This window comes from Halictus rubicundus, chromosome 5 (assembly GCF_050948215.1).
Source record: "Halictus rubicundus isolate RS-2024b chromosome 5, iyHalRubi1_principal, whole genome shotgun sequence".
Taxonomy (NCBI): domain Eukaryota; kingdom Metazoa; phylum Arthropoda; class Insecta; order Hymenoptera; family Halictidae; genus Halictus; species Halictus rubicundus.
In genome coordinates this window covers 19,207,781-19,230,622 of record NC_135153.1, presented here as the reverse complement: position 1 = coordinate 19,230,622, position 22,842 = coordinate 19,207,781, and the positions used below count along the sequence as shown (strand labels likewise).

Below are 22,842 nucleotides of genomic sequence, written 5' to 3'. Positions count from 1 at the left end.
CGGCCCTTCCTTCCGGTGGCGGCGTCTTCTTGTCTCGGCCGGGGCTGGTTCCTTCGGGACACCGGCCCCGAGCGGGACACGAGGACACCGGGAGCTGTGGGCGGACCGAGCTGGGGCTCGGGAAGCCCAATCCGAAGGCTCCAGGGATGGGGACACCGGGCGGGTCCCTCCGCCCGGGGTCTTATAGCGTAGGCAGTGGGGGAGGTTAACCCCTCCCCCGGGGCATGATGATAGCTGGGAGGTGTCCTGTTGAGTACTCGCGTGATCCAGGCACCTCCCGTGTAGCTTAGGTGGGCGTGAGGTTTTAGTGGGTAGTCTCCGGGGGCTCCGCCCCCCGGAGAGAATCCCACATAACCCCGGCTTCCCCCAGGGAGTCGGGGTATGTATAAAACATTTCCTCACGATAAAAAAAAAAAAAAAAAAGGGTCATCGATTGAGGCACAGGCTTGCTTGTGAAAGTGTTCGAAGACCGAATGACCGTGAAGGGTGGGGGTATAGGATGATTGGTCATGTTTCGAAAATGAATTTGCCCGATAGCGTCCGCACCGGTAGCTCTTCTTGTTACCAGCGCATCGTCGGCAAACGTCCATCCGTGCTCGCCTCGTCTTGCGTCAGGATGCGCAAGAACCGCCGCGAGACCGCAGACTTTTTTTTTCTCATTCCTCTATGTACCGACCTCCGACGCCGGGGATGTTTCGAAATGGTACGATCATCCGCGGCATCGAGGTCGTAACAAAGAAAGCAAGACAGATGCCGATCGGAGGAGGGATCCACGCAGGCCCCGATACGCGCGCGTGCAGTCTTCTCCCCGGGCTCGCGATCATTATTCAATAACGACGTGCGAACCCGCTTCCGTGTATTCCCCGGTGCTCGTCACCGATTCGCCGAGGAATTCGTAGCAAGGAGAAAGTCGATTGGAATTGTCCTCTGATTATTCTGATTACGGGAACGTGCGTGGCGGGGGTCTCGCGAAATCATTTCTCTTTGCGCGCGAACGCGCGGGCACGTAACCGGGCGCGATGCGCGCATAACAGCAATTAGCCAGGTCATCAAGCGGAGACGAGCAGCAGCGGCAACGTTTCTTAATGCATTATAGCTCAACCTTCTCTGGACGAGCGTGTAGAAATACTCATCGCATACGTGTATACACACGCGAATCTTTCGAAAACCCGACAGACTCTCCGCAGTCCATCTCACGCCTGGGCCAGAATCGCGAAAAGATGGACACAATTAAAAAAGAAAAAAAAAAAGATCGTGAACAAAAGTTGCAGCACACCCTTATTTTTCGCAACTGATTCTCAAATACCGAACAACTCTCTTCTAGTCATTAGGTAATTACTTTCTAGAACAAAAAATTGTCTCACGGTTACGGCTGCAGGTTGCTGGAGCTCAATTTTGAATTCATCTCAACGGAGGACAAATTTTTGTATACCTAGCCATACCGAAAAAGTGACAACATTCCTCGGTAGGAATTATTTCCAAAAAATGTAAAAGTTTTCTTTTCAGTAGAAACAGATAAGCGGAAGAAAATATTCGCTCAGAAACAGAACGTGGGATTTACACTGGAGAATCCGAGTATTAGTTTACTAAAAAACCTAGTTTTAACCAATTTGACAAACATGAAAAAGTTCGAATTGATTCGAGCTGTTTTATAGAACAGCTACGTGTCTCTGTCCCTAAAGCGCAGATCCATTCAGCCGATAAATAATTATGCGGAAAATGGCAGAGCGAGGAACGACCCGATTTCCTTAACTGCCGCGAAACAATGAAACATGACTGAACGATACCTGAACGAGTCCGTGCCGCCTATACATAATGCCTTCAGAATATCTGGCATTTATTGTCCTCACGGGTGACTTCAAGGGTAAGACCTCTTAGCCAATCTTAACCCGCTAAACGAGGCGAACGATTTAACTGGTTAGTTGCACTCAATTTTCCCAGTGTATAATGTCACGATTTTTTTCGGAGTTTATCCCGTTTCATGCATTAAGTTTTTGGTACTTTTTTTTTACTGCGCAATAAAACATCGATTAACCTGAAGGGTCAGACGCTGCTCGAACAGCAGTTTTCGAGAGGCTCGAGACTTTCGAGTCTTTCGAAAGACTCGATGGCCATTTTTTCACAGCATGATCAACTGTTTTTACCACGTTACAATTTATACGCATCACTGCAACATTATTTGTCAGAAAGAAAGAAATGCTCATTTGATAATTTCGTTGTAACGTGTGAGTGAAATACAGTGTTTATTGTGTATTCGGTGACTCCCACTAATATTCGGACGCTCTTAAAAATCGCATAACTTTGCCAATATTGGACTATAAATTAACTCTTAATGGACCAATGCCGCCGTATAAGCAAAATTTCAGCAGAATCCTAGCAGAATCCTAGCAGAATTCTAGCAGAATCCTAGAAGAATGCCAGCAGAATTGCCGCAAAATTGTAGCAACTACTATTGTACTTTAACCCTTAACGGACCAATGCCGCCATACAAGCAATATTTCAGCAAAATCCTAGCAGAATCCTTGCAGAATCCCAGCAGAATTCTAGCAGAATCCTAGCAGAATCCTGGCAGAATTCCAGCAGAATTGCCGCAAAATTGTAGCAACTACTATTTTGCTTTAACCCTTAACGCACCAATGCCGCCATATAAGCAATATTTCAGCAGAATCCTGGCAGAACCCTAGCAGAATCCTAACAGAATCCCAGCAGAATTGCCGCAAAATTGTAGCAACTACTATTTTGCTTTAACCCTTAACGGACCAATGCCGCCATACAAGCAATATTTCAGCAAAATCCCAGCAGAATCCTTGCAGAATCCCAGCAGAATTCTAGCAGAATCCTAGCAGAATCCTGGCAGAATTCCAGCAGAATTGCCGCAAAATTGTAGCAACTACTATTTTGCTTTAACCCTTAACGCACCAATGCCGCCATATAAACAATATTTCAGCAGAATCCCAGCAGAATGTTAGCAGAATCCAAGCAGAACTCTAGCAGAATTCTAGCAGAACCCTAGCAGAATCCTGGCAGAATCTCAGCAGAATTGCCGCAAAATAGTAGCAACTACTATTGTGCTTTAACCCTTGACGCGCCATATAAGCGGCATGGCACTTTTACTAACCGGGTCCAATGCCGCGTACATGTCCGCAAAAATCAAATCAATTAATAATATAAATATCTAAATCTATAATATAAATATTTTCCTTTCTATACTCGATTCAAAAATGTTGAGTCCACAGTTTCTCTTCGTATGAAAAACAGCTTGGACCCGATGGGAAGTAAACTCGAAACGCTTCCGGACCGTCAGGGGTTAAGATGACAAAATAAAACCGAGATGACGCTCGGTCCCAAGACGATGATAAAAACCGAATGATCCCACCTAACTGGTTCGTTCAACCCCCCCGGGGCGTGACTCAGCGAAGGAGTGCACGGAGGCGCAACTTAATTCCGGCAAAATATGGCAGCTCCTTATTCGGCGTTTACCGCGGGGATCGGGTGTCTCTGTTAGGAACGGTGGCAACGGAACACCGCGGATCGCTTATTAGACCGGCTGGGATCTCGCTCGTCTTCCACGATCCTTTTTTGGCGACACCGCCCAACGGTCGGGAGCGTAATCCCGAGGATACCGCGACGCGACGCGACGGCTCGGCTGCCTCATGAAGAAGTGTTTCTCGTCCGGGTGAACCTCACCTCTGGCATAACACGAGCAGCGAAAGATAGATGAACACGCGGATAGCTCGGCAAAGGGCTGGGTCTTCTCAAAGTGTATCGGCGCGGCGCGGAGCGGCGCGTTCGGTGACTCGATCCGTTTAGAAAGCATCGCTCGCGAGAGTTACTCCTCTCGAAAGCCGGGTAAATACATTGTCTCGAGCGGCCCCGCGGTATCCTATTATTGAGACTATGGCTCACGATCGCCCTGTTTTTTCCAGCCGGGCCGCACCCCTGGCATCAGCTAATTCGAACAGCTGAACCGATCCCTATCGATCAACGGATCACCCTAGTTTCTGTATCCTGTCCGTCGTTCCTTCGCCGTGCAACCAACTTTATTGAATTCAAAACCGACCGGTGGAAACATCATCTGTAATCCACCCCTCCCTCCTCGTCGATTCGTGATCCTACATTTTTACCAATCGGAGCTCACCGAGCCTGGGTATCCCCGTGATATCTCCGAGCACGGATGATCGCGCGTGTCCCGCTGACAACTTCATCTGGTCCATCTTTCCAGGAAGAAGAATCTCATGCAGGCTCTCATGCAGGCGTTTTACCCGTTTCTTATCTTCAAAGAAACCCGTTTGAGCCGAGCCGCGCGTAGTTTGAAGTGGGGTCGAATCGTGGGAAACCGCGAGTATTCCAACGGCGTCGTTCCGTCCGAATCCTCGATTCCTCGGGTGATTGCTCGGAGAAATCTGTAGATGCTGGCTGAACGCGCGCTGCCACCGATGGTTAGATAAGCTCGAGGGACCCCTAAGTGCCAGCTTGCGAATGCCCGCCGCGCCGCGCCACGCCGCGGCTCTGAATTCGAACAATTTAGCAGCTGATTAGGCGAGACACGCATGCATCGGTCACGGGGGCTTTCCCGCGCGAAACTGCAACGTCAGTTGCCCCGGGGTTTCGAAATCGAGCCAATCGACATTATCCGCGCCTCGGGTAGTCGTTGAATCGCGGAAGGGCGTCGGTTCTCTCCCGTCTTTAATGAATCTTATTCTCCGCACGGAATGGTAGCTCTCCCCCCACCCCCCACCCCTCCGTCACAATGGTAGATCTTCGACGGACCCGGCGCCATAAATCGATCTTAGAAATTAAACGGTTTACATAACTGGGAGAAGTGCTCCGGGATCAGCGTCGGGGGAGTGCGATGGATTACCTCATCGGTTCAGGAACTTTCTTTCACAAATGCTTATTATGAGTCGCGTACAAAGAAAGTATGACCGATTACGTAAGGCATTTCACTCGCCCTTACGGCGAAACACGCGAGAACAGTCAACACGTCGATTGCCGTGATTGCGATGATGGCTCCGAACGAACGCGAGATCGTTCTAATCGTTCGATCGGCAGGTGATGTACAGACGGCTGGCAATACGCAGATACCCAACTCGCGGAATTAGGGACGCCGGTTTTTCAGGTGAAACTAATGGGAGCCACGTTTGGGTCGAGACACGCACTGTGAACTCTCGTTAAGAGTCAGCGCCGACCTCACGATTTGGAGTCAGTGGAACTACCCACAGCACAGAGTCGCGAATGGCCGTTCTAGGTGAAACAAAATCATAGATCGTTTCACGCTTCTTCAAACCGATTGAAATTTTCTGTTGGGTTGTGAAATGAGATTCAACATATGTAGAACCTTTAGAAATAATATTTATATTGGAAAATATTATGTAAATTATAGAAACAAATATAAAAATAAATATAAAAGAGGATATTAAATGAGTGTAACAATAATATCTAGATATAGCAATATAAAAATAATTCTTCGCATCGCTGTCGCTATCAACTAGGTTACTTATGGGATTAGACGGAAGTTCTTGTTAAATAAATCCTTTGTTTCGTGAACGAATTTCTCGAAACTTAGAAAATTAATGTTGTGACCTGAAGAAAGAGCAGATATAAAAAAATCGTTCAAGAAGTTCCTTATTAATGCCTGTTATTTTCGACGTTTTTGTAAGCTTCCTGCTGCTTTCCTCGAATGCCCATTCGGTCCGCCGTACGGTGTTACAAAGATTTTAAAAAATTGCGACAGGCAGGTTAGCAGATATTTGCAGCCGATTTTTGTCAGAATCCCTTCTACATAGTTTGAACTTAACGCAATAAAAATTTCAAGATGGGATCGCGGTGAAAAAGACATGTTCTCAGCCTTCTTGTCACTATCGCCTAGTAGTCATAAACTTATGTCTTATAGACGCGACTCTTAGATTTCCAGCTGTATATTTCAAATGCGATGCCCAGCGAGAACCTCAGATTTCGCCTAAGAGTCAGTCGCCAGAACCGCGGCAACCGACTCCTAACGCGAATTCACAGTATTGCTCGCTGGAACTTTGAGTGGATGAAGAAGCGGTCCCGATTCCCATTATTTCCGCGCGACAACTGTAAACAATTTTTATCACGAATTCTTCGGACACCGTATTCTATCTCCGTCGAGGAGATAAATCTCGTTGCGAGCGGTTCGGGTACTCTAAATCACCGTTCGGAAATGAAGTCGTCGAACGGACAGGACAATGGGTAACGGAGGGTTAATCGGTGCAGCGGGATCGGTCGCCTTCGCATGGATCCCGTTCCCCGTTAGAAAAGCGACGGTCTACGGATGATACGCGAGTAACGGTGTGAATAAGGAACTAAAGTTAGCCCGCGGTTAAAGATTGCAGTGGTATCGAAGAGACGAACGAGACGGGTATGCATTGGGAAGCGATTGGCACCGAACTGGGAGGCGTTTGCTTGGGAGCGTGAACATCGGTGACCCGAGGTTCGATCGTTAAGCGGCGAGTTACGTGTCGATCGGTAACACAAGAGACGATTTGGAGCGGCTCCTCTCTAATACGTACACGATCGTAGATGCATCCTACGGCCGCAGCGCCGCGGCCGATACGCAACGCATCATGGTTGCGCAATAATCGCGAGCGGTTGCGGAGCTTGCATTGCTCTCCATAAGCCGTCGTACCATCCAGTGGATGATGATGACCCCACGATGTCGGACACCGAACGACCGATATAATTACAAGGAGGAACGCACCGCGTCTTGGGATCGTGCTGGGTCTACGCAATCGAGGATATCAGAAGAAACGCGCTCGCCCGCTCCGCGACGCTGGTACCGAAGAACTCCGTTCTTCTTTTCTCTCCAACGCACAGTGGGCCAAAAGCGCCAAAACGTGGCCAAAATAGGAAGGAGTACTTCAATCTAGTTCAAAATTGATACTCATAGCTTTCTCGGGTCGCTGATTATAAATCTGATGTCAAAATTACAAAAAAACAAAATGGCGGATTCAATATGGCGCATGCGTAACCAAAAAAATTATTGGACTTCCTTGAAAATTAGTATTCCTATATTTTTCGGGCCGGCGAATATGAATCTGATGTCAAAATTACAAAAAACAAAATGGCGGATTCAATATGGCGGATGCGTAAACAAGAATATTATTGGACTTTCTTAAAAATTGGTGTTCCCATACTTTTCGGGCCGGCGAATATGAATCTGATGTCAAAATTACAAAAAACAAAATGGTGGATTCAATATGGCGGATGCGTAACCAAAAGAATGATTGGACTTCCTTGAAAATTAGTATTCCCATATTTTTCGGGCCGGCGAATATGAATCTGATGTCAAAATGGCGGATTCAATATGGCGGATGCGTAACCAAAAAAATTATTGGACTTTCTTGAAAATTAGTATTCCCATATTTTTCGAGCCGGCGAATATGAATCTGATGTCAAAATTACAAAAAACAAAATGGCGGATTCAATATGGCGCATGCGTAACCAAAAAAATTATTGGACTTCCTTGAAAATTAGTATTCCTATATTTTTCGGGCCGGCGAATATGAATCTGATGTCAAAATTACAAAAAACAAAATGGCGGATTCAATATGGCGGATGCGTAAACAAGAATATTATTGGACTTTCTTAAAAATTGGTGTTCCCATACTTTTCGGGCCGGCGAATATGAATCTGATGTCAAAATTACAAAAAACAAAATGGTGGATTCAATATGGCGGATGCGTAACCAAAAGAATGATTGGACTTCCTTGAAAATTAGTATTCCCATATTTTTCGGGCCGGCGAATATGAATCTGATGTCAAAATGGCGGATTCAATATGGCGGATGCGTAACCAAAAAAATTATTGGACTTTCTTGAAAATTAGTATTCCCATATTTTTCGAGCCGGCGAATATGAATCTGATGTCAAAATTACAAAAAACAAAATGGCGGATTCAATATGGCGCATGCGTAACCAAAAAAATTATTGGACTTCCTTGAAAATTAGTATTCCTATATTTTTCGGGCCGGCGAATATGAATCTGATGTCAAAATTACAAAAAACAAAATGGCGGATTCAATATGGCGCATGCGTAACCAAAAAAATTATTGGACTTCCTTGAAAATTAGTATTCCTATATTTTTCGGGCCGGCGAATATGAATCTGATGTCAAAATTACAAAAAACAAAATGGTGGATTCAATATGGCGGATGCGTAACCAAAAGAATGATTGGACTTTCCTGAAAATTAGTATTCCCATATTTTTCGGGCCGGCGAATATGAATCTGATGTCAAAATTACAAAAAACAAAAATAAAATTTTTTCTAAACAATAAAAGAAATATTGTTAGAAAAGAAATTGTTGTATCAGAAAACTCTATAAGTGGAACCATACAATGCTTATTTAACAAATTTTATTATAACTTCTAAATTTCTCGAGAAAACATGCTTGTAACTAGTACCATGACTACCTCTGCGTCACAAAAATGGATCGCATTACGAAAGCGGCAGTTTTGGGCAGCTACTTTTCCAAAATAATGTTAAATAATAGTATCTACTACAAGACTCGACAAGAATCTCCGTGGAATATTGTGGAATATACAACTTTTAGTATACATTTGTAAAATCTGTGCACTAAGTTTTATCGTTCACTTCATTCATTCCAAACATTAATCAATATAAATCCAATGTTATTATTATGTATAGTATTTACTTCCAGGAACAGCATCCGTCGTACACGCACAAAAATAAATTCAATTTCCGTAAAATTGTAAGCTTGACACCTTTTTTTTTCACAACGTAGTTCACTGCACGAAAACTGCGAGACGACTGTATGGGATATTTGTACTCCCACCATTTAGCAGGTATAGGTAGTAAGACTTTTTTACCTTCGGCTTCTTATACAGTCATTACCTGAGAATCCAATACGGCAAGAGCCATACCCCTAACGTGAAATTCATTTTTTTCATTTTGGCCAGGTTTTGGCGCTTTTGGACCACTGTGCAACGTCGCGGATCCGTCTTTTCCCGATGGGAGCCGTAACCTCTCTTTTTCTCTATCGCCCGATCCCTTCGCCCGTCTATGCTCTCCCACATGCCAAGCTCGGTTCACTTTCATGCCGACCCGATTAGCCGACCTTCAGGTTTCCGACTCGAGATGCCCGCCGATCTGTATCACCCGGCTTGCGCAACACAAGCCTCCTCAGGCCCCTCGTCCCCAGGCCGCCCGAGTGCTCATCTTCGGGCCGCCCTCTCCTCCACGGCGTCATCATCATCATCATCCTTCTCCTCCGCCGTGCGAATCCTTCTCCGTCGCTCTTCCCGAGTTCGCGAACTTCGCCGAGGAACACGGCGCACCGGGTGGTGTTCACCAGACCCAACGAGACTACTCTGCTTGCGTCGGCCGGGTGGGAGGAAGACGATCCTCCGGCACGGATCGGTATATAAGCAGGCTCGCACCGACCTGAATCTGCACAGACCAATTATTGCCATCGTTTGGCCATAAGACACGTTCCGGCTGTGCGACGAACACTATCGAGCAGGACTCGCGTTCCCAGAGGATCGAACTCTTCGGCGAGATGAGATCGGTACGGATCCTAACTACGAGTCGGCTGCGCCGCGCCGGTGAATCCTCGACTTCCGGTCCTGGACCGCGAGTCAGTGGCGTCGCGTCGGTTCCGCGAGCCATTTTCCTTCGTTTCGAGTAACTACGTTTTGTCGAGTTCCGAGCAGATTTCCGAAATCTTAGAGCTAGTGGATCGAGACGCAGTGTGCTCGGGATGTCAGTGACGTCTTCGGAGAATCGCTATAACACTGTCGCTCTCGAACGACGTCAGACCAACGTGTCAACGTATTCTATCGAAAAAAGGGAAAAGGGAAAATTGGGAGCATTATTGCTGTGCTGTCACGGATAGGTGAACGCATTCGCATAGTAATCATAAATACGTTGTATACGTTGGTCCGGGTGTCGTTCGTGCTGTTCGGTGACCGACAGCCTTAGCGCGGACGGCTTAGCTTTATTTAGAACAATGTTCTCTGTCGCGAGATTTGAAAAGCAAAACGTCACTTTTGACAGCTCGCCTTGGCGGTACTGGCCGTGGCTGCCACGTGCTACGCGGCCCGATTGGACAATACTTACCTCCCCCCGGGAAATGCGGGTAGCGCGGGTGGCGGCGGGTTGATCCAAGCACCGAATCGAGGACCCGGAGGTCCTGGAGGACGCGGTGGTCCCGGAGGACGCGGACCTGGGGGACCAGGAGGACCAGGAGGTCCTGGAGGTCCCGCTGGTCACGGAGGACCCGGTGGACCCGGCAGACCCGGTGGCTACGGAGGAGGTGGTGGACCTGGAGGCGGATTTGGAGGAGGTGGTGGACCTGGAGGCGGATTTGGAGGAGGTGGCGGACCCGGAGGAGGATTCGGCGGCGGCGGAAGTGGAGGCGGATTTGGAGGCGGCGGTGGAGGAGGATACGGTGGACGTGAGTATCGATTCCTTGTCAAGGGAAATCTTTGACCTCTCTTTGAAAATTGGAAAACTTTGATCCCTCTTCCGTCCCTTGTTTTCGCAAATGTGCCCTTCGCGTGTCGAATTGACGCAATGGTAAAATATCGATTAACTAAAGTAATCAATATTTACACAATATATTGCTCGCCTCGACGTCGCTTTGTTCCGAACTTATCGTTCTTATTGTTAGCTTTGTCTCGCGACGAAGAGGATACGCAACGTCTCTTCCTCTCTTCTTCAAGTTCACGCCAACTTTTGATATTTAAAGCTGTACACGTCCAGCTGCGTTCTGATGCACAATTAATACACAATATTGTCGCGTAACCTGTCCTCTATCCTATCCAAGCCTATATCCTATCCTATACCCTATCGAATCCTCTATCCTATCCTATCCTATATCCTATCCTATACTCTATCCAATCCTCTATCCTATCGTATCCTAGATCCTATCCTATACTATATCCAATCCTCTATCCTATCCTATACTCTATCCAATCCTCTATCCTATCCTATCCTATATCCTATCCTATACTCTATCCAATCCTCTATCCTATCCTATCCTATATCCTATCCTATACTCTATCCAATCCTCAATCCTATCCTATCCTATATCCTATACTCTATCCAATCCTCTATCCTATCCTATCCTATATCCTATCCTATACTCTATCCAATCCTATACTCTATCCTATCCTATCCTCTATCCTAGAGGATATCCTAGTAACAAATACGAGACAATGATCTAGCCGTCAGAGGACTTGAGAAAAAAATGATGAAGATTGACACGGCATTTTTGTAACAAATGTTATCACATTTTTTGGAGTTGATATACCTCATAACATCATCCTTTACGTGCAAAATGTGCCAAATCGACACGCGGGTCAATTCGAGGGTTGAAAGCCTGCTCGAGAATCAAAATTTGTGTATTTTATCATTGTTTGTAATTCTTATTTTCGAAGCTTTCCACGAGTTTCCCACTATACCCTAGCATTTCATTGTTATACGTGTTCGTTTAGCCCTTTCGCGCTCGAAGCTATTTCGAAAAAGAAAAAGGTTCGAGCTTTCTCTGAAAGACAATGGTATCAGAAAAATGGTAAAACGAACGGAGACACTCGGTTCGTCGGAGTTACATCAATTATGTAAAGTATGTCGTGGAATTAGGACCTCGGCAACGAAAGAAAAGTGAAAACCGCTAACGGGGAATGCCTAATCGCTCTCTCAGTCCCCGCGACGCGCTCGCGTCTAATGAAGACGCGCATCCGAGGGGACGGCTGTATCTCAAGTACGATTCGAAGAAGCCGGTGAGAATCCGCGCGCGCGCGGTTGCGAGAATCAGAACGCATCGGAACATCTCGTGTCGTTCCCTTTGTGCCGAGTAATTAAGCCGCTATTCAATTACGAATTAAAGTCTCGGGTTCGCCGGGTCGTGGATTTCTCCGGCTTCGTGGCGCAACCCCCTCGGATTGCACTGTTACGTCGATCGATAACGACCTGATTCCACAGTTGAAAAACGTCGACGCGAATCTCGAAGATTACCGGACGATAAAATAAAGACGAAAAAGTTGTCGTTTTTCTTTATCGATTTTTATTTGCATTCTAGCTACTGGAGGCGGTGGCGGCGGGGGTGGTGGACCAAGGGGAGGACCAGGGGGCGGCGGCGGCGGCGGCCAAGATATTCCCATCGTCTCGTACAATAATGATAACGGCGGAGATGGCAACTACCAGTTCAGCTACGAAACAGGAAACGGTATCACCGCGCAGGAAACCGGCCATCAGCAAGGTGAGATCAGGGTCACTCGGGTTTCCCAACAACAATATCCCGAACTCTTCTTCGCGGTTCGTCGCCGCCATGTTTCGGTGTTATGAATTCCTATCCATCATCGCGTTCAACCTCGCATCCTCGTTACAACAGACCCGCTAAACGGAATGTAGATCTGCAATTCCTAGTATGCGACTTCCGTCGAAACCGATCGTCGAACGTTATCAAACTTCAAATTATATTCTAATATTTTCTGTCTACCATCCTGGACCGAAGAATTGCATAATAATTCCTCGCGATCGCCATGGCGCCGTTTCCCAAGTTAGGAGAACACTGTCATCGTTTAACATCGATCCGTATCAGTGAAGAGTAAGAGCGGCAGGATCTGACCCAAAGCGTGACCTTCTTCCGGCTTTCGACAGACCCTCGGGCAACTTGCTATTCCCATTTCGGTTCGTGATGAGTGATCACCGAACAATGATTGCTCCTAACAAGCTGGAAAGCCGCAAAAACAGGCGATAGAGTGACGCAATTTCTCGACCGCCGCCTGTTGCGTCAAACACCATGCGTTGTTCTGCTATATAGGTAACGGGAATGCGGTGAGCGTAATGCGCCACAATGCTCCGCAACGCTTTGCATTTAGAGAGTTAATGGACCTGGGGGGAAAACCCATGGAAATGGAAACCATCGCTGCCACCTGTTTCCTATGATCTTCTTGAAATCGATATTCACACCTCTTGATTTCCGTCGCATGAAGGTGTTATTCTTGTTCGTAGGTAACGGGGAAGCGGTGAGCGTAATGCGCTACAATACTCCGCAACGCTTTGCGATTTAGAGAGTTAATGAACCTGGGGGGAAAACCCATGGAAATGGAAACCATCGCTGCCACCTGTTTCCTATGATCTTCTTGAAATCGATATTCACACCTCTTGATTTCCGTCGCATGAAGGTGTTATTCTTGTTCGTAGGTAACGGGGAAGCGGTGAGCGTAATGCGCCACAATGCTCCGCAACGCTTTGCGATTTAGAGAGTTAATGGACCTGGGTGGAAAACCCATGGAAATGGAAACCATCGCTGCCACCTGTTTCCTATGATCTTCTTGAAATCGATATTCACACCTCTTGATTTCCGTCGCATGAAGGTGTTATTCTTGTTCGCAGGTAACGGGGAAGCGGTGAGCGGGTCATACTCGTACACGGGGCCCGATGGCGTGCAGTATAGCGTCAGCTACACCGCCGATGAGGAGGGTTTCCATCCCCAGGGCGCACATCTTCCGACACCACCCCCAATCCCGCCGGAGATTCAACGAGGTGTCGAGTTGGCGCTCGCTGCTGAGGCCAGAGGCGAGAATCAAGATACCTCCGGGGGTGGTGGTGGTGGTGGCAGTGGCGGCGGCGGTGGCGGCAGAGGCGGATACTCTCCAGGGGGTGGTTACGGTGAGTTTCATCGATGACAATCGCCTGATAACGCTCCGCGGCTCGAGTTTCATCGTGATTGGCCGGCGCAACGGTAATCGAAACGTTTATCAACAAGTTCTAACCGGGTGTTTCTGCTTGGTGAACACAGGAAATGGCGGTGGCAGCAGTAGTGGCGGCGGCGGAGGCGGAGGCGGCAGCGGTGGCGGAGGTGGCGGCCGAGGAGGCAGCGGTGGCGGTGGTGGCTCTTATCAAGGTCCAAATTCATACCAAACAAGCTCCGGTGGATACCACTACTAGATAACGACACCGTAAAAGTCATTGCGTACTACACGATCGAATCCTGTTCCATTATAATAATCGTATTTAATGGCGGACTTATGTACATAAGAATATATCGTTTATGTAACTTTTTTATTTATACAAATTACGTGTGTTTCGTTTGATCGTCGCCCATTCTCCCCCAATCCCTCGCTCATTGCCAATTGACGCATTGAATCGAGATTCTCGTAATCTAACGACGACTATACGGACAAATTTAATTGAGTTGTACACTTTACATATACATATATATATAGATATAAAAAAAAGACGCGTGTGTGTAATCTCAAATACAGAATATCATAAATATATCGCACCATGGAATGTGTGCATATTAATACTTTACACGAAAGAAGTATTTTGAAAGCATCGCGAGAATGGAATTTAAATCGCAAAATCGTACAATTCGAGAATATTTCGAAGTATTGCTATTTTTACGGTATTTAAACGGCTATTGATTGCACGTTGTTGCTGTTTACGTGCTCTTCCACCGTAAACTGTTCAGTTCCTCTGGCGAATTGAATGAAAAGCTGCTCCAACGTAGCCGACAACACGGCGTAATCGTCGATGCAATTGACTCGCATTTTCAAATCGTCCATTGTGCTGTACATTTTCTGCCACGTCGTGCCAGCCTCGCTCACGTGATACGCGATGAAGCCCTTCGGAGTGAAAAAAAGGAATGACTGTTACTAGTATTTCCAACATAGAAAAGTTTCACAGTTGTCTAGATCCATTACCAAGTTCTCATCTCTTATCTCGCACGACAAAGACGACTCCATGACGTTCTTTATAGTGCTCAGATCACTGTCCGATCGGTTCGGGTTCAATTTGATGTGAATATCATAACCGGCGCCGAAACGTTGCTTCAATTCCTGGCTGGCTCCGATGCAAACCAATTGACCTTTCACCATAATGACTAGTCTATTGCACAAAGCTTCGCATTCCTCCATGCTGCGCAATTTTTATTTTATGTAAATCATGGTACCGTCGCTTTCTAATAATATATATTACCGAGTAAAGTGAAATACCTGTGCGAGGTAAGTATAATAGCTTGTCCCATTGCCTGGCAAGATTGAAGGATGTTCCATAGGGATCTCCTGGCAGCAGGATCAACGCCAGTCGTTGGCTCATCTAGCAGAACAAGATTTGGGCTACCTATTAACGCCATTGCAATGTTCAAACGCCTCTTGTTGCCGCCGCTATAAGTACTGCTTGGCTGTGACATGCACGCGTTTAGATCTGAAACGACGCACACAATGAGGATAGTCCATCGCACGATCCCTCGAAACAAGTAAACGGATATGCAACTCACTCAGTCGATTGATCCATTTATTCACTTCTAAATCCACTTTCACTTTCGGTATCCCTCGAAGTAACGCAAACAAACGAAGATGATCAAAAGTGTTCAAAGCTCCGAGCATGGCATCGGTTTGCGGACAATATCCCATTTGAGATAGATACTGTAAAGACAGTTGTTGGTGAGTACAAGAGAAACTTACGCTATTACCAGCCATTTATTATGTGCAAGACAAACGCTGGCTAGTAATGGCGTGAACGCCCCTGTATGCATAATTGGTAATTGTCAGCAGAGAAAATGATATATTACATTATTCCGATCCGTGAGGATATCTGACTTTCCTAAGTACATGGTACCACTGTTTGGTATTTCTTCACCAGTCAACATCCTGAATGTGGTACTCTTTCCAGCGCCGTTTACGCCGAGCAGTCCAAAGCATTCGCGCTGTTTCACACGGAAATTGATTTCTCTCACCGCCATCAGGTCTCCGTAATACTTGCTGAGCTCGTACACCAAAAACAGACTGTCATTGTTGCACTCCGGACTTTCTAGGCCATTGGTCTCGGCGATAGTAGCTGCCTTGGTATTTTCCATTTCGTTAATTGTGCCTGAACGAAACGTAATATTATTTTCCGTAATTATGCTTCGAAATTTGATCAAATATGTAGCTTTTGTAACATCCTACCACGATTTCTCAATTTCCTTATCTCCATTGCAACAGCGCGTTTCTCTTTCTCCACTTGATCGTCTTTTATCTCGGCTGCATTCCTCAAATGCTTGCCAAACATCTTGACGTAGAATTTTTTGAACAATCCCTCCTCCAACATGATGAGCAAAGAAAAGTATATCAAAGGTGTCACTGCTAAATATATTACGCATTCGGTCAAGCTCATGTCGGTATCGTCCGTGTGAAAATAAGAAAGCTGGTTTTTACAGTCTCCGTCGTGACATTGTAATTCTGCAAGGAATATGTTATTTGAATATCATATATTAAACAATACCGTTTCTTATTTATTCATACCGCAACAGACGTCCGTTATTCCAAGGCACACCACCTCCAACAATCGATTTGGCAATCGCCGACATCTAGCATTTTGGGTAGCCACATTGAAAAACGACAATTGCCCGTGGAATAAACTCACGTGAGGTAACAAACGGAATAATCTCTTTTGAATCATGTGCAATACTCTTAATTCACTGATCGCGTAAAACACTTGGTGCAAAAGATACTGCAACAGGACTGAAATGCAACAGAAATATATCTCCTATAAGCCAGTTACATAAATTGAGATTCCTTGAATAATATACAATTCGGAAATTCATATTGACAGATTTATAATAATTAGATTTTATGCATTTATGGGAAAAATGAAAAATTTTGATTTTGCACAAAGATCCGCAGTCTAATAATAATAGTAGTAATTAAATATAACTCACCAAATCCAACGGGTGCAAGACTCAGTGTAGTCACAGCACTATTCCTAGATATATTCATAAAACTAAAGATGTATGCTATGAATAAAGAGTTGATGCCAAAGAGCAGTAGCATCATAATCATCGTTACTGAAAACATAATCAAAGCAATGTTGTAAATAGCCGAGTAGTAGAAGTGTACAAAAAATTTAGCTATTTTAATATTTGATTGTCTTACACATCTCTATTTTGTAGTACAAACGGATATCCAGAATAACATCCATAATATAAAATCCAAACACAATGATAAGTACAGTTACTAGGTAAACTATTAGGTCGAATGTGAATATAGTGAGCCAATACGACGTAGATGACACCCCAGTCATTCTTTGCAATTGTTTCATTTTAGTCTCTGTTTCTTGGAAGGGGTGGAGAACGAAAAGGGCCACTGTGGGAAAGAAAAAGCTACAAAACATCAAGACTCGAATCAACGATTCTGTTTCTGGCATATATAACAGCGTTGCCGAAAGACTGCTTGGCAATTTCTGGCTTGCAATGCGGATGGAGTATTCCTCGCCAGCGATGCTTTTGATCAATGCATTCGATAAGAGGTTCACTGTTATTGGTAAGCTATGAATTGCGATGCCAGAAAAGAAACCATTAGCATACAATGCTCCATCCGAAGTGTTGAATTCCGCAGAGGCAATGTACTGGTTACGATACGTCGCAATACTTTTAATTGCCTGGTCCAGTAAAGCTAGGGGACAAACGTTGTTTCAACATTTCATTTCGAACCGTATTACAACAATTACAAACAGATGTCGTCAATAATATTTACCTTGCGTAACACTCGTATCCCGTGCTACTTCTGTTGCAGTGCCACCGAAACTTTCTACTGCGCTCTTGTAATATTTGCCCATAGTAGTATTCGGACTTGAATACAGCACTTTCGGATTTCTGTACATGTTAAGTCCTATCGGAAAAACATTTGTTGATTCGCTTGGCGTTTCATAATTTAAGCCCATTAACACAACAGACAGAAGTGGGAGTAGAAACTGAAATAACAGAAACATTAAATTATAATGAAAACAAAGTATTAAGTTAAACGACTAAATAAAAATTATTTAAATTTCGTAAGTTTTGTAACCCAAAAACCTTCGAACATGCACAACTCACTGTGAGTAATATGGTGCTTGAATTTTTGACGGTGAACGTAAATTTCTTATGGTAAAGTGCCAAAATTGTCTGTATATATAAAGCCGAACCATCTACCCGTTGCGATGGAGGACTAAATAATTCGTTTAAATATTTTCCATTGTCTTCCTTTTTAATAACTCTGGAATGAAAAAGAAATGATTAATATTTCTTTTACTGGTCGCGCTAACTATCAGCAAAATATATTCAAATATAACATACTTTAAGAATACTTCTTCTAGAGTAATAAGCGATACACTAATTCCAGTAACACCTAAATTCTTTTTCTGGTTTTCCACGTTGTCCAAAGATTCTGGTAAAGTTTCAGAGTATGGTATGCTTAAAACAATCTTCTCACTGTCCACACTCATCGGCTGCGTTCTTGGATCGAACTTGCTTATAACTTTATCAGCATTACACCATGATTTAGTTGACAATGTAACTTCCATATGACCGTAGCCTAAAATCCAACAATGTTGCAATTAATCAGTTCATAAAGCACAATATCATAACTAGACAGCAGATCTTAGACACCACTAACCGTATTGCTTCTTTAGAAATAGTGACGTGCCGTAACATTTTAATTTTCCCCCATGCACAATCGCAATTCTGTCTCCCAGAATATCAGCCTCTTCCATATTGTGAGTGCTAATCAAGATTGTTTTCTTTCCTCTTATTTTCTAGACAAAATGATTAAAATTTAAAAACGCACTAATTGCAAACTATTTAAAATATAATACCGATTCTTACCAGTATAATGTCCCATATATCTCTTCTAGTTTCAGGATCCATTCCTGATGTCGGTTCATCCATGATTATAATCTACATAAAGAAAATACAAATAAAAAATCAATTGCATTCTTTTTTTTTATAAAACGAAGTGAATTTACATTAACGTCACGTAAGGGATTAATAATATTAATATCTGAGATTATTGGTGTATGTCAGTACTCCTTTTTCGAGAAATGAGTTACAACAAATTCTTACACTAGCATCGCCAATGAGAGACATTCCAAGACATAGCCTTCTCTTTTGTCCACCAGATAATGTGTCTGGTAAGGCTTTTCTTTTTTCACTTAATTTCAATTTGTCAAGTAAAACTGCAATATCCTGTTTGATCTGATTCTTCGGTTTATTGAAACCTTTCAGCTGAAACACCATGATCAATTTTGTCTCACGAAATGCAACGTCATTGATTTATTTATTGTTAAGTCGCTTACTCGAGCAAAGAACTCCAGCTGCTCGTACACATTCAGATCTGGGAAAACCATATTTTCCTGAGGGCATAATCCCAAATCGTTCCTAATGGTTTCTAAATGGGTTGCAATATCTTTACCGTTTATAAAAACTTTCCCTTCCGTGGCATTTATTACACCTAATGAAAATTAAATAATAGAAAAATTGTACATGCAAGTATACGTTTTTTATAGTATGTATTCAAATTTTCTACCTGTTACAATAGACATCAGTGTAGTCTTTCCAGCTCCATTATGACCTAACAAAGCCGTTATTTGACCTTTATACAAATCCATTGAAATCCCTTTCACGGCTTGGATTGTCTGTAATATAGTTATTAGAGCTGTCGATTGTGAGATACCGGGTGACCAAAAACTATCCGAATACCCTGGTATCTCATGAAATACCCGCAAGTATGCGAGACAGTTTGTATTATTATTACACCGAGACAGTGAATCGTGAAACGGGATATTTTTCTGATTGTAATCGATAGTCTCGGGTAATTTTCTTTATTTCGAGATAGGCTCGGGTACCCGGGTAGTCGGTACTTGCACTAATAGTTATTATCTCATAATCATGATGAAACATACCGTCTTCCTTAGGCAACCAGTCCTATAAGTTTTCTTAAGATTGCGAATCTGAATTCCAGGAGTAAGTACACCTTTCATTACAGGTTCAAAATTTTCATTATCTATATTTTCGTAATCAAAATTATCAATATCTTCGTGAAGGTTGACTTTGTTCTTCTTATTAAACTGCAAAATTGATCTTTCTTGATGAAGCGTTCGTATTACATATTCATAAAGACTACTGAATGACAATATAAGATAATTTACCTTTAAAAAGTAAAGTGGTTCTTTGCGTACTCCATACTTTCCTGGAAGTACAGCATTAATATATACTGCGAGTGTAAAATGTAACAGAAATCCCAATAATGAAAAAATTAATATGAGTCCAACACTTCCAGCAGCATTATATTGTGCATCTCCAACAAAAAACATATTTGACCATTGGATACCAGTTACTGCAAAGTTGAATATATTCAATGTTATGATAATCTACACACCACAATTGAAAAATACTAAATCGACTATTAAAAAACATTTTACATACATTGAGTTTCATAGGCATTTACCTCTTCCAGGAATCTATATAATAATATATTAGGAAATAATATCCCTAAATCTGGTATTACAGAAAAGACTTGCTGTCTTATTAAATTCCCATGGAGCGAAAAAGATGCGGTGAAAAGAGCCGATAGTGTTATTGTTACATAACGTGCTGTAAAAAAATTAGATTATTAATTGTTTTTTAATTCATTACTATTTGTAGTTTGTACAGAGTTGGAAATGGAACTTACGATTAGAAAAATATGCGGCGACATGCATACCGAATGATATTAAGTGTGCCACGTGTATCGTAAGTATTAACCAAAATATAAAAGTATTACTGTAATACAAGTATGGTTCAACATTTTTAGTGAATGTATTTTTAAATAATATAATTATCGGTATAATATAAAAACTGCTGAACAATACACCCGTAATTAACCAGCTAAGTAAATGTTGCTGCTGTTTTACTCCATTCATAGCCATTAAAACATTCACACCAATATGTTTTTCCTTTGACGCGTAACTTGTTTCTACACAAAGTGGAATTAGGAATGCAATAACTGCAAACATACATATAACCAGTCTCAGTATTGTATCAGATTCATCTATTTTAACGTAAGGTGGATAGGGCATTCTTTGTGTAGACACCTAAAACATTCAAATTTATACAAATTCAGTCAATTCTATTACAGAACTCAATGGTTCAAGTACCCCTACCGATTGCTCTCGATACATGGAAAACGAAACAAACAACAAACAGTTTCCTTCTTACCAACTGGTTGTCCCTCCCAACAGTTCGCAAAGCTTCCTCATGCTCACGTACGAATTAAATATGTGTGTATCATAATAAAAGATATGTATAATTTTTAGTATGTTTGGAAGAATCTATTAAGTGAGTCGCTTTCGAAATACGAACGCGAACATGCTTGCTCGATAGTGAGAGAACCCTTCGAAGACGATGAAGGGGAAGGAAAACTATCGAGAAGCGAACTATCGGGCCAGAGTACTTTATTATGCATTAGTATAATATGTAATATCTCTCACCTTTATATCAGGCATTGTATGTAGCGGTGGTGCATGGTTAATGAGAGATTCATCAACGCACAGTTGTAATTGTACAAATTGTACAGCAAAAGAATATAAAGCGTATGTATCAAACGATACTTGCTCGAATACATTTTGAAACAATATATTCGGTATTGTCATGGGATGCCTAATTTTGTATCTTATATCGCTTGTATTATATTGCTCAAACACAAGACCTAACACCTTGATATTCCTATGCTGAGCTTCCGCAAGTGTGTACTGTTTTATCATATCTTCTTCAGATGAAAATCCAGATACCACTGTGAAATATAATTATTGAAATTGTTAAATGTAAAGTAAAAGTATCGAATAAAACATCAAGTGTTATACATATACAATAATTACTTTCATGTGGTAACATCAAGCATATTCGAGTATCTTCCATGATCTTTTCCGTGTATTCATTTTGTGGCACATAATAAAGGTATGTAAACTGTGTGTTTATCTCTGTTAATTCATCTTTACTTTCTATAGGATAGTAGGTACTTTCATTAATTACACGAGGTGGAAGTACACTGAAATCTCTGACAGCTTGTATTAATGCAAATAAGGCAATCGGTACCATACATTGTAAAAATATTGCTGATTTCCAATGCCTAAGACGCACTAAAAAATTTTTATACAGCAATAAGCTGAAAATTCTGATTTCGTTCGCCATTTGGATTTTTAATTTGTACCAAAAGATTCCGTTTAATCAAATGTTCAAGATTTAACAATCAATAACATAGCTCTGCATACGAATGTGTGTATGCTTCTTGCATACAAATATGCCAGTTACCCACTGCCATTGAAAGTACATAAAAGTACTATGAATAAATAACAAGAATTGATGTATGAATCAGTTCATACTCTCATTCTTAGAATATATATATCCACTCAATATATGGAACCTTGACAATCAAATTGACTCTGTGTTTATTACGCTTATCGTTGATGAGAGTTGTATTTAAATATAAAAATGTCCTTCCAAGCCTTGTCCCCTTCTTTTTTTTCGTTGATTGTCATAATAAATGTAACTGGAAAATAAATTATTACTAAATTGTTAACAACGAACGAAGCGCACTGAAACAAAAATGTATGGTACACATCTTTTAGTTTAATATATATTCGTACCTGACAGATAGGTCATATCCTTATTAATCACTATATAGTATAGTTTCACAAAACCGGACAGTAATATTTCGTGACGAACTTTTTACATAAAGTTGTGTTATCATATCTTCACGTTAATATGTCACTGTCATTTAACAAAATTATCTATCTCACATACTTTAAATTATACATGTTTTCCCGATAAATGTTTTCCAAAATGAATTCCATACGAACACTAAGCACAAAATACACCCAGCAATTTGACACGCAACGTTTGTATGTACACAATAGACTGACAATTATGTGATTCAACCGCGTTTCTAACCGTCGATAATACTCGTTCAGATGATTCACACCAATAATCTGAACTCTCAAGATAACATTGATACGTTTATAAGCAGATAGGAAATAAGAGTACTCACGCCCGGAATTTTAGTGTCCCCGGTATAGTGCTG

At 42.8% G+C, this 22,842-nt stretch overlaps 2 protein-coding genes and 1 long non-coding RNA gene across 4 annotated transcripts in view; 2 read left to right on the top strand and 1 right to left on the bottom strand.

The window, feature by feature from the left end:
- LOC143354517 (uncharacterized) overlaps positions 1 to 22,842 on the top strand; it is a 322,087-nt gene that overhangs the window by 100,133 nt on the left and 199,112 nt on the right. The window lies entirely within an intron of this gene.
- Positions 9,447 to 14,063, top strand: LOC143354513 (uncharacterized). 2 transcript variants are annotated; one of them, XM_076788670.1, is made up of 5 exons: positions 9,447 to 9,548; positions 10,037 to 10,436; positions 12,063 to 12,242; positions 13,382 to 13,657; positions 13,788 to 14,063. In XM_076788670.1, the coding sequence occupies exons 1-5, from the start codon at positions 9,540 to 9,542 to the stop codon at positions 13,934 to 13,936; spliced, it is 1,014 nt and encodes a 337-aa protein (XP_076644785.1). In that variant the 5' UTR covers positions 9,447 to 9,539; the 3' UTR covers positions 13,937 to 14,063. The 2 variants fall into 2 exon arrangements, with proteins under 2 accessions (XP_076644785.1, XP_076644786.1); XM_076788671.1 differs by having other exon boundaries at positions 13,382 to 13,661; positions 13,807 to 14,063.
- LOC143354502 (phospholipid-transporting ATPase ABCA3) lies at positions 14,195 to 22,665 on the bottom strand. Its single transcript, XM_076788654.1, has 24 exons — positions 22,409 to 22,665; positions 21,641 to 22,311; positions 21,254 to 21,555; positions 20,458 to 20,857; positions 20,211 to 20,378; positions 19,934 to 20,121; positions 19,688 to 19,852; positions 19,312 to 19,420; positions 19,082 to 19,236; positions 18,849 to 19,010; positions 18,612 to 18,683; positions 18,403 to 18,541; positions 18,084 to 18,321; positions 17,844 to 18,003; positions 17,506 to 17,722; positions 16,906 to 17,424; positions 16,692 to 16,817; positions 16,276 to 16,494; positions 15,940 to 16,212; positions 15,564 to 15,862; positions 15,270 to 15,417; positions 14,986 to 15,196; positions 14,695 to 14,908; positions 14,195 to 14,616 (listed from the first exon to the last, which is right to left on the bottom strand). Exons 2-24 carry the CDS (start codon positions 21,951 to 21,953, stop codon positions 14,401 to 14,403), a joined length of 5,013 nt encoding a protein of 1,670 aa, XP_076644769.1. The 5' UTR covers positions 21,954 to 22,311; positions 22,409 to 22,665; the 3' UTR covers positions 14,195 to 14,400.

Coding starts and splice junctions, on each gene's coding strand:
- LOC143354513 (XM_076788670.1), top strand. Junction 10,437..12,062: donor TGGAGGAGGATACGGTGGAC/GTGAGTATCGAT, acceptor TTTGCATTCTAG/CTACTGGAGGCGGTGGCGGC. Junction 12,243..13,381: donor GGAAACCGGCCATCAGCAAG/GTGAGATCAGGG, acceptor TCTTGTTCGCAG/GTAACGGGGAAGCGGTGAGC.
- LOC143354502 (XM_076788654.1), bottom strand. CDS start 21,953: ATGGCGAACGAAATCAGAATTTTCAGCTTATTGCTGTATAAAAATTTT. Junction 20,858..21,253: donor ATACAATGCCTGATATAAAG/GTGAGAGATATT, acceptor TGAATGTTTTAG/GTGTCTACACAAAGAATGCC. Junction 19,237..19,311: donor ACTGATGTCTATTGTAACAG/GTAGAAAATTTG, acceptor AATTTTCATTAG/GTGTAATAAATGCCACGGAA.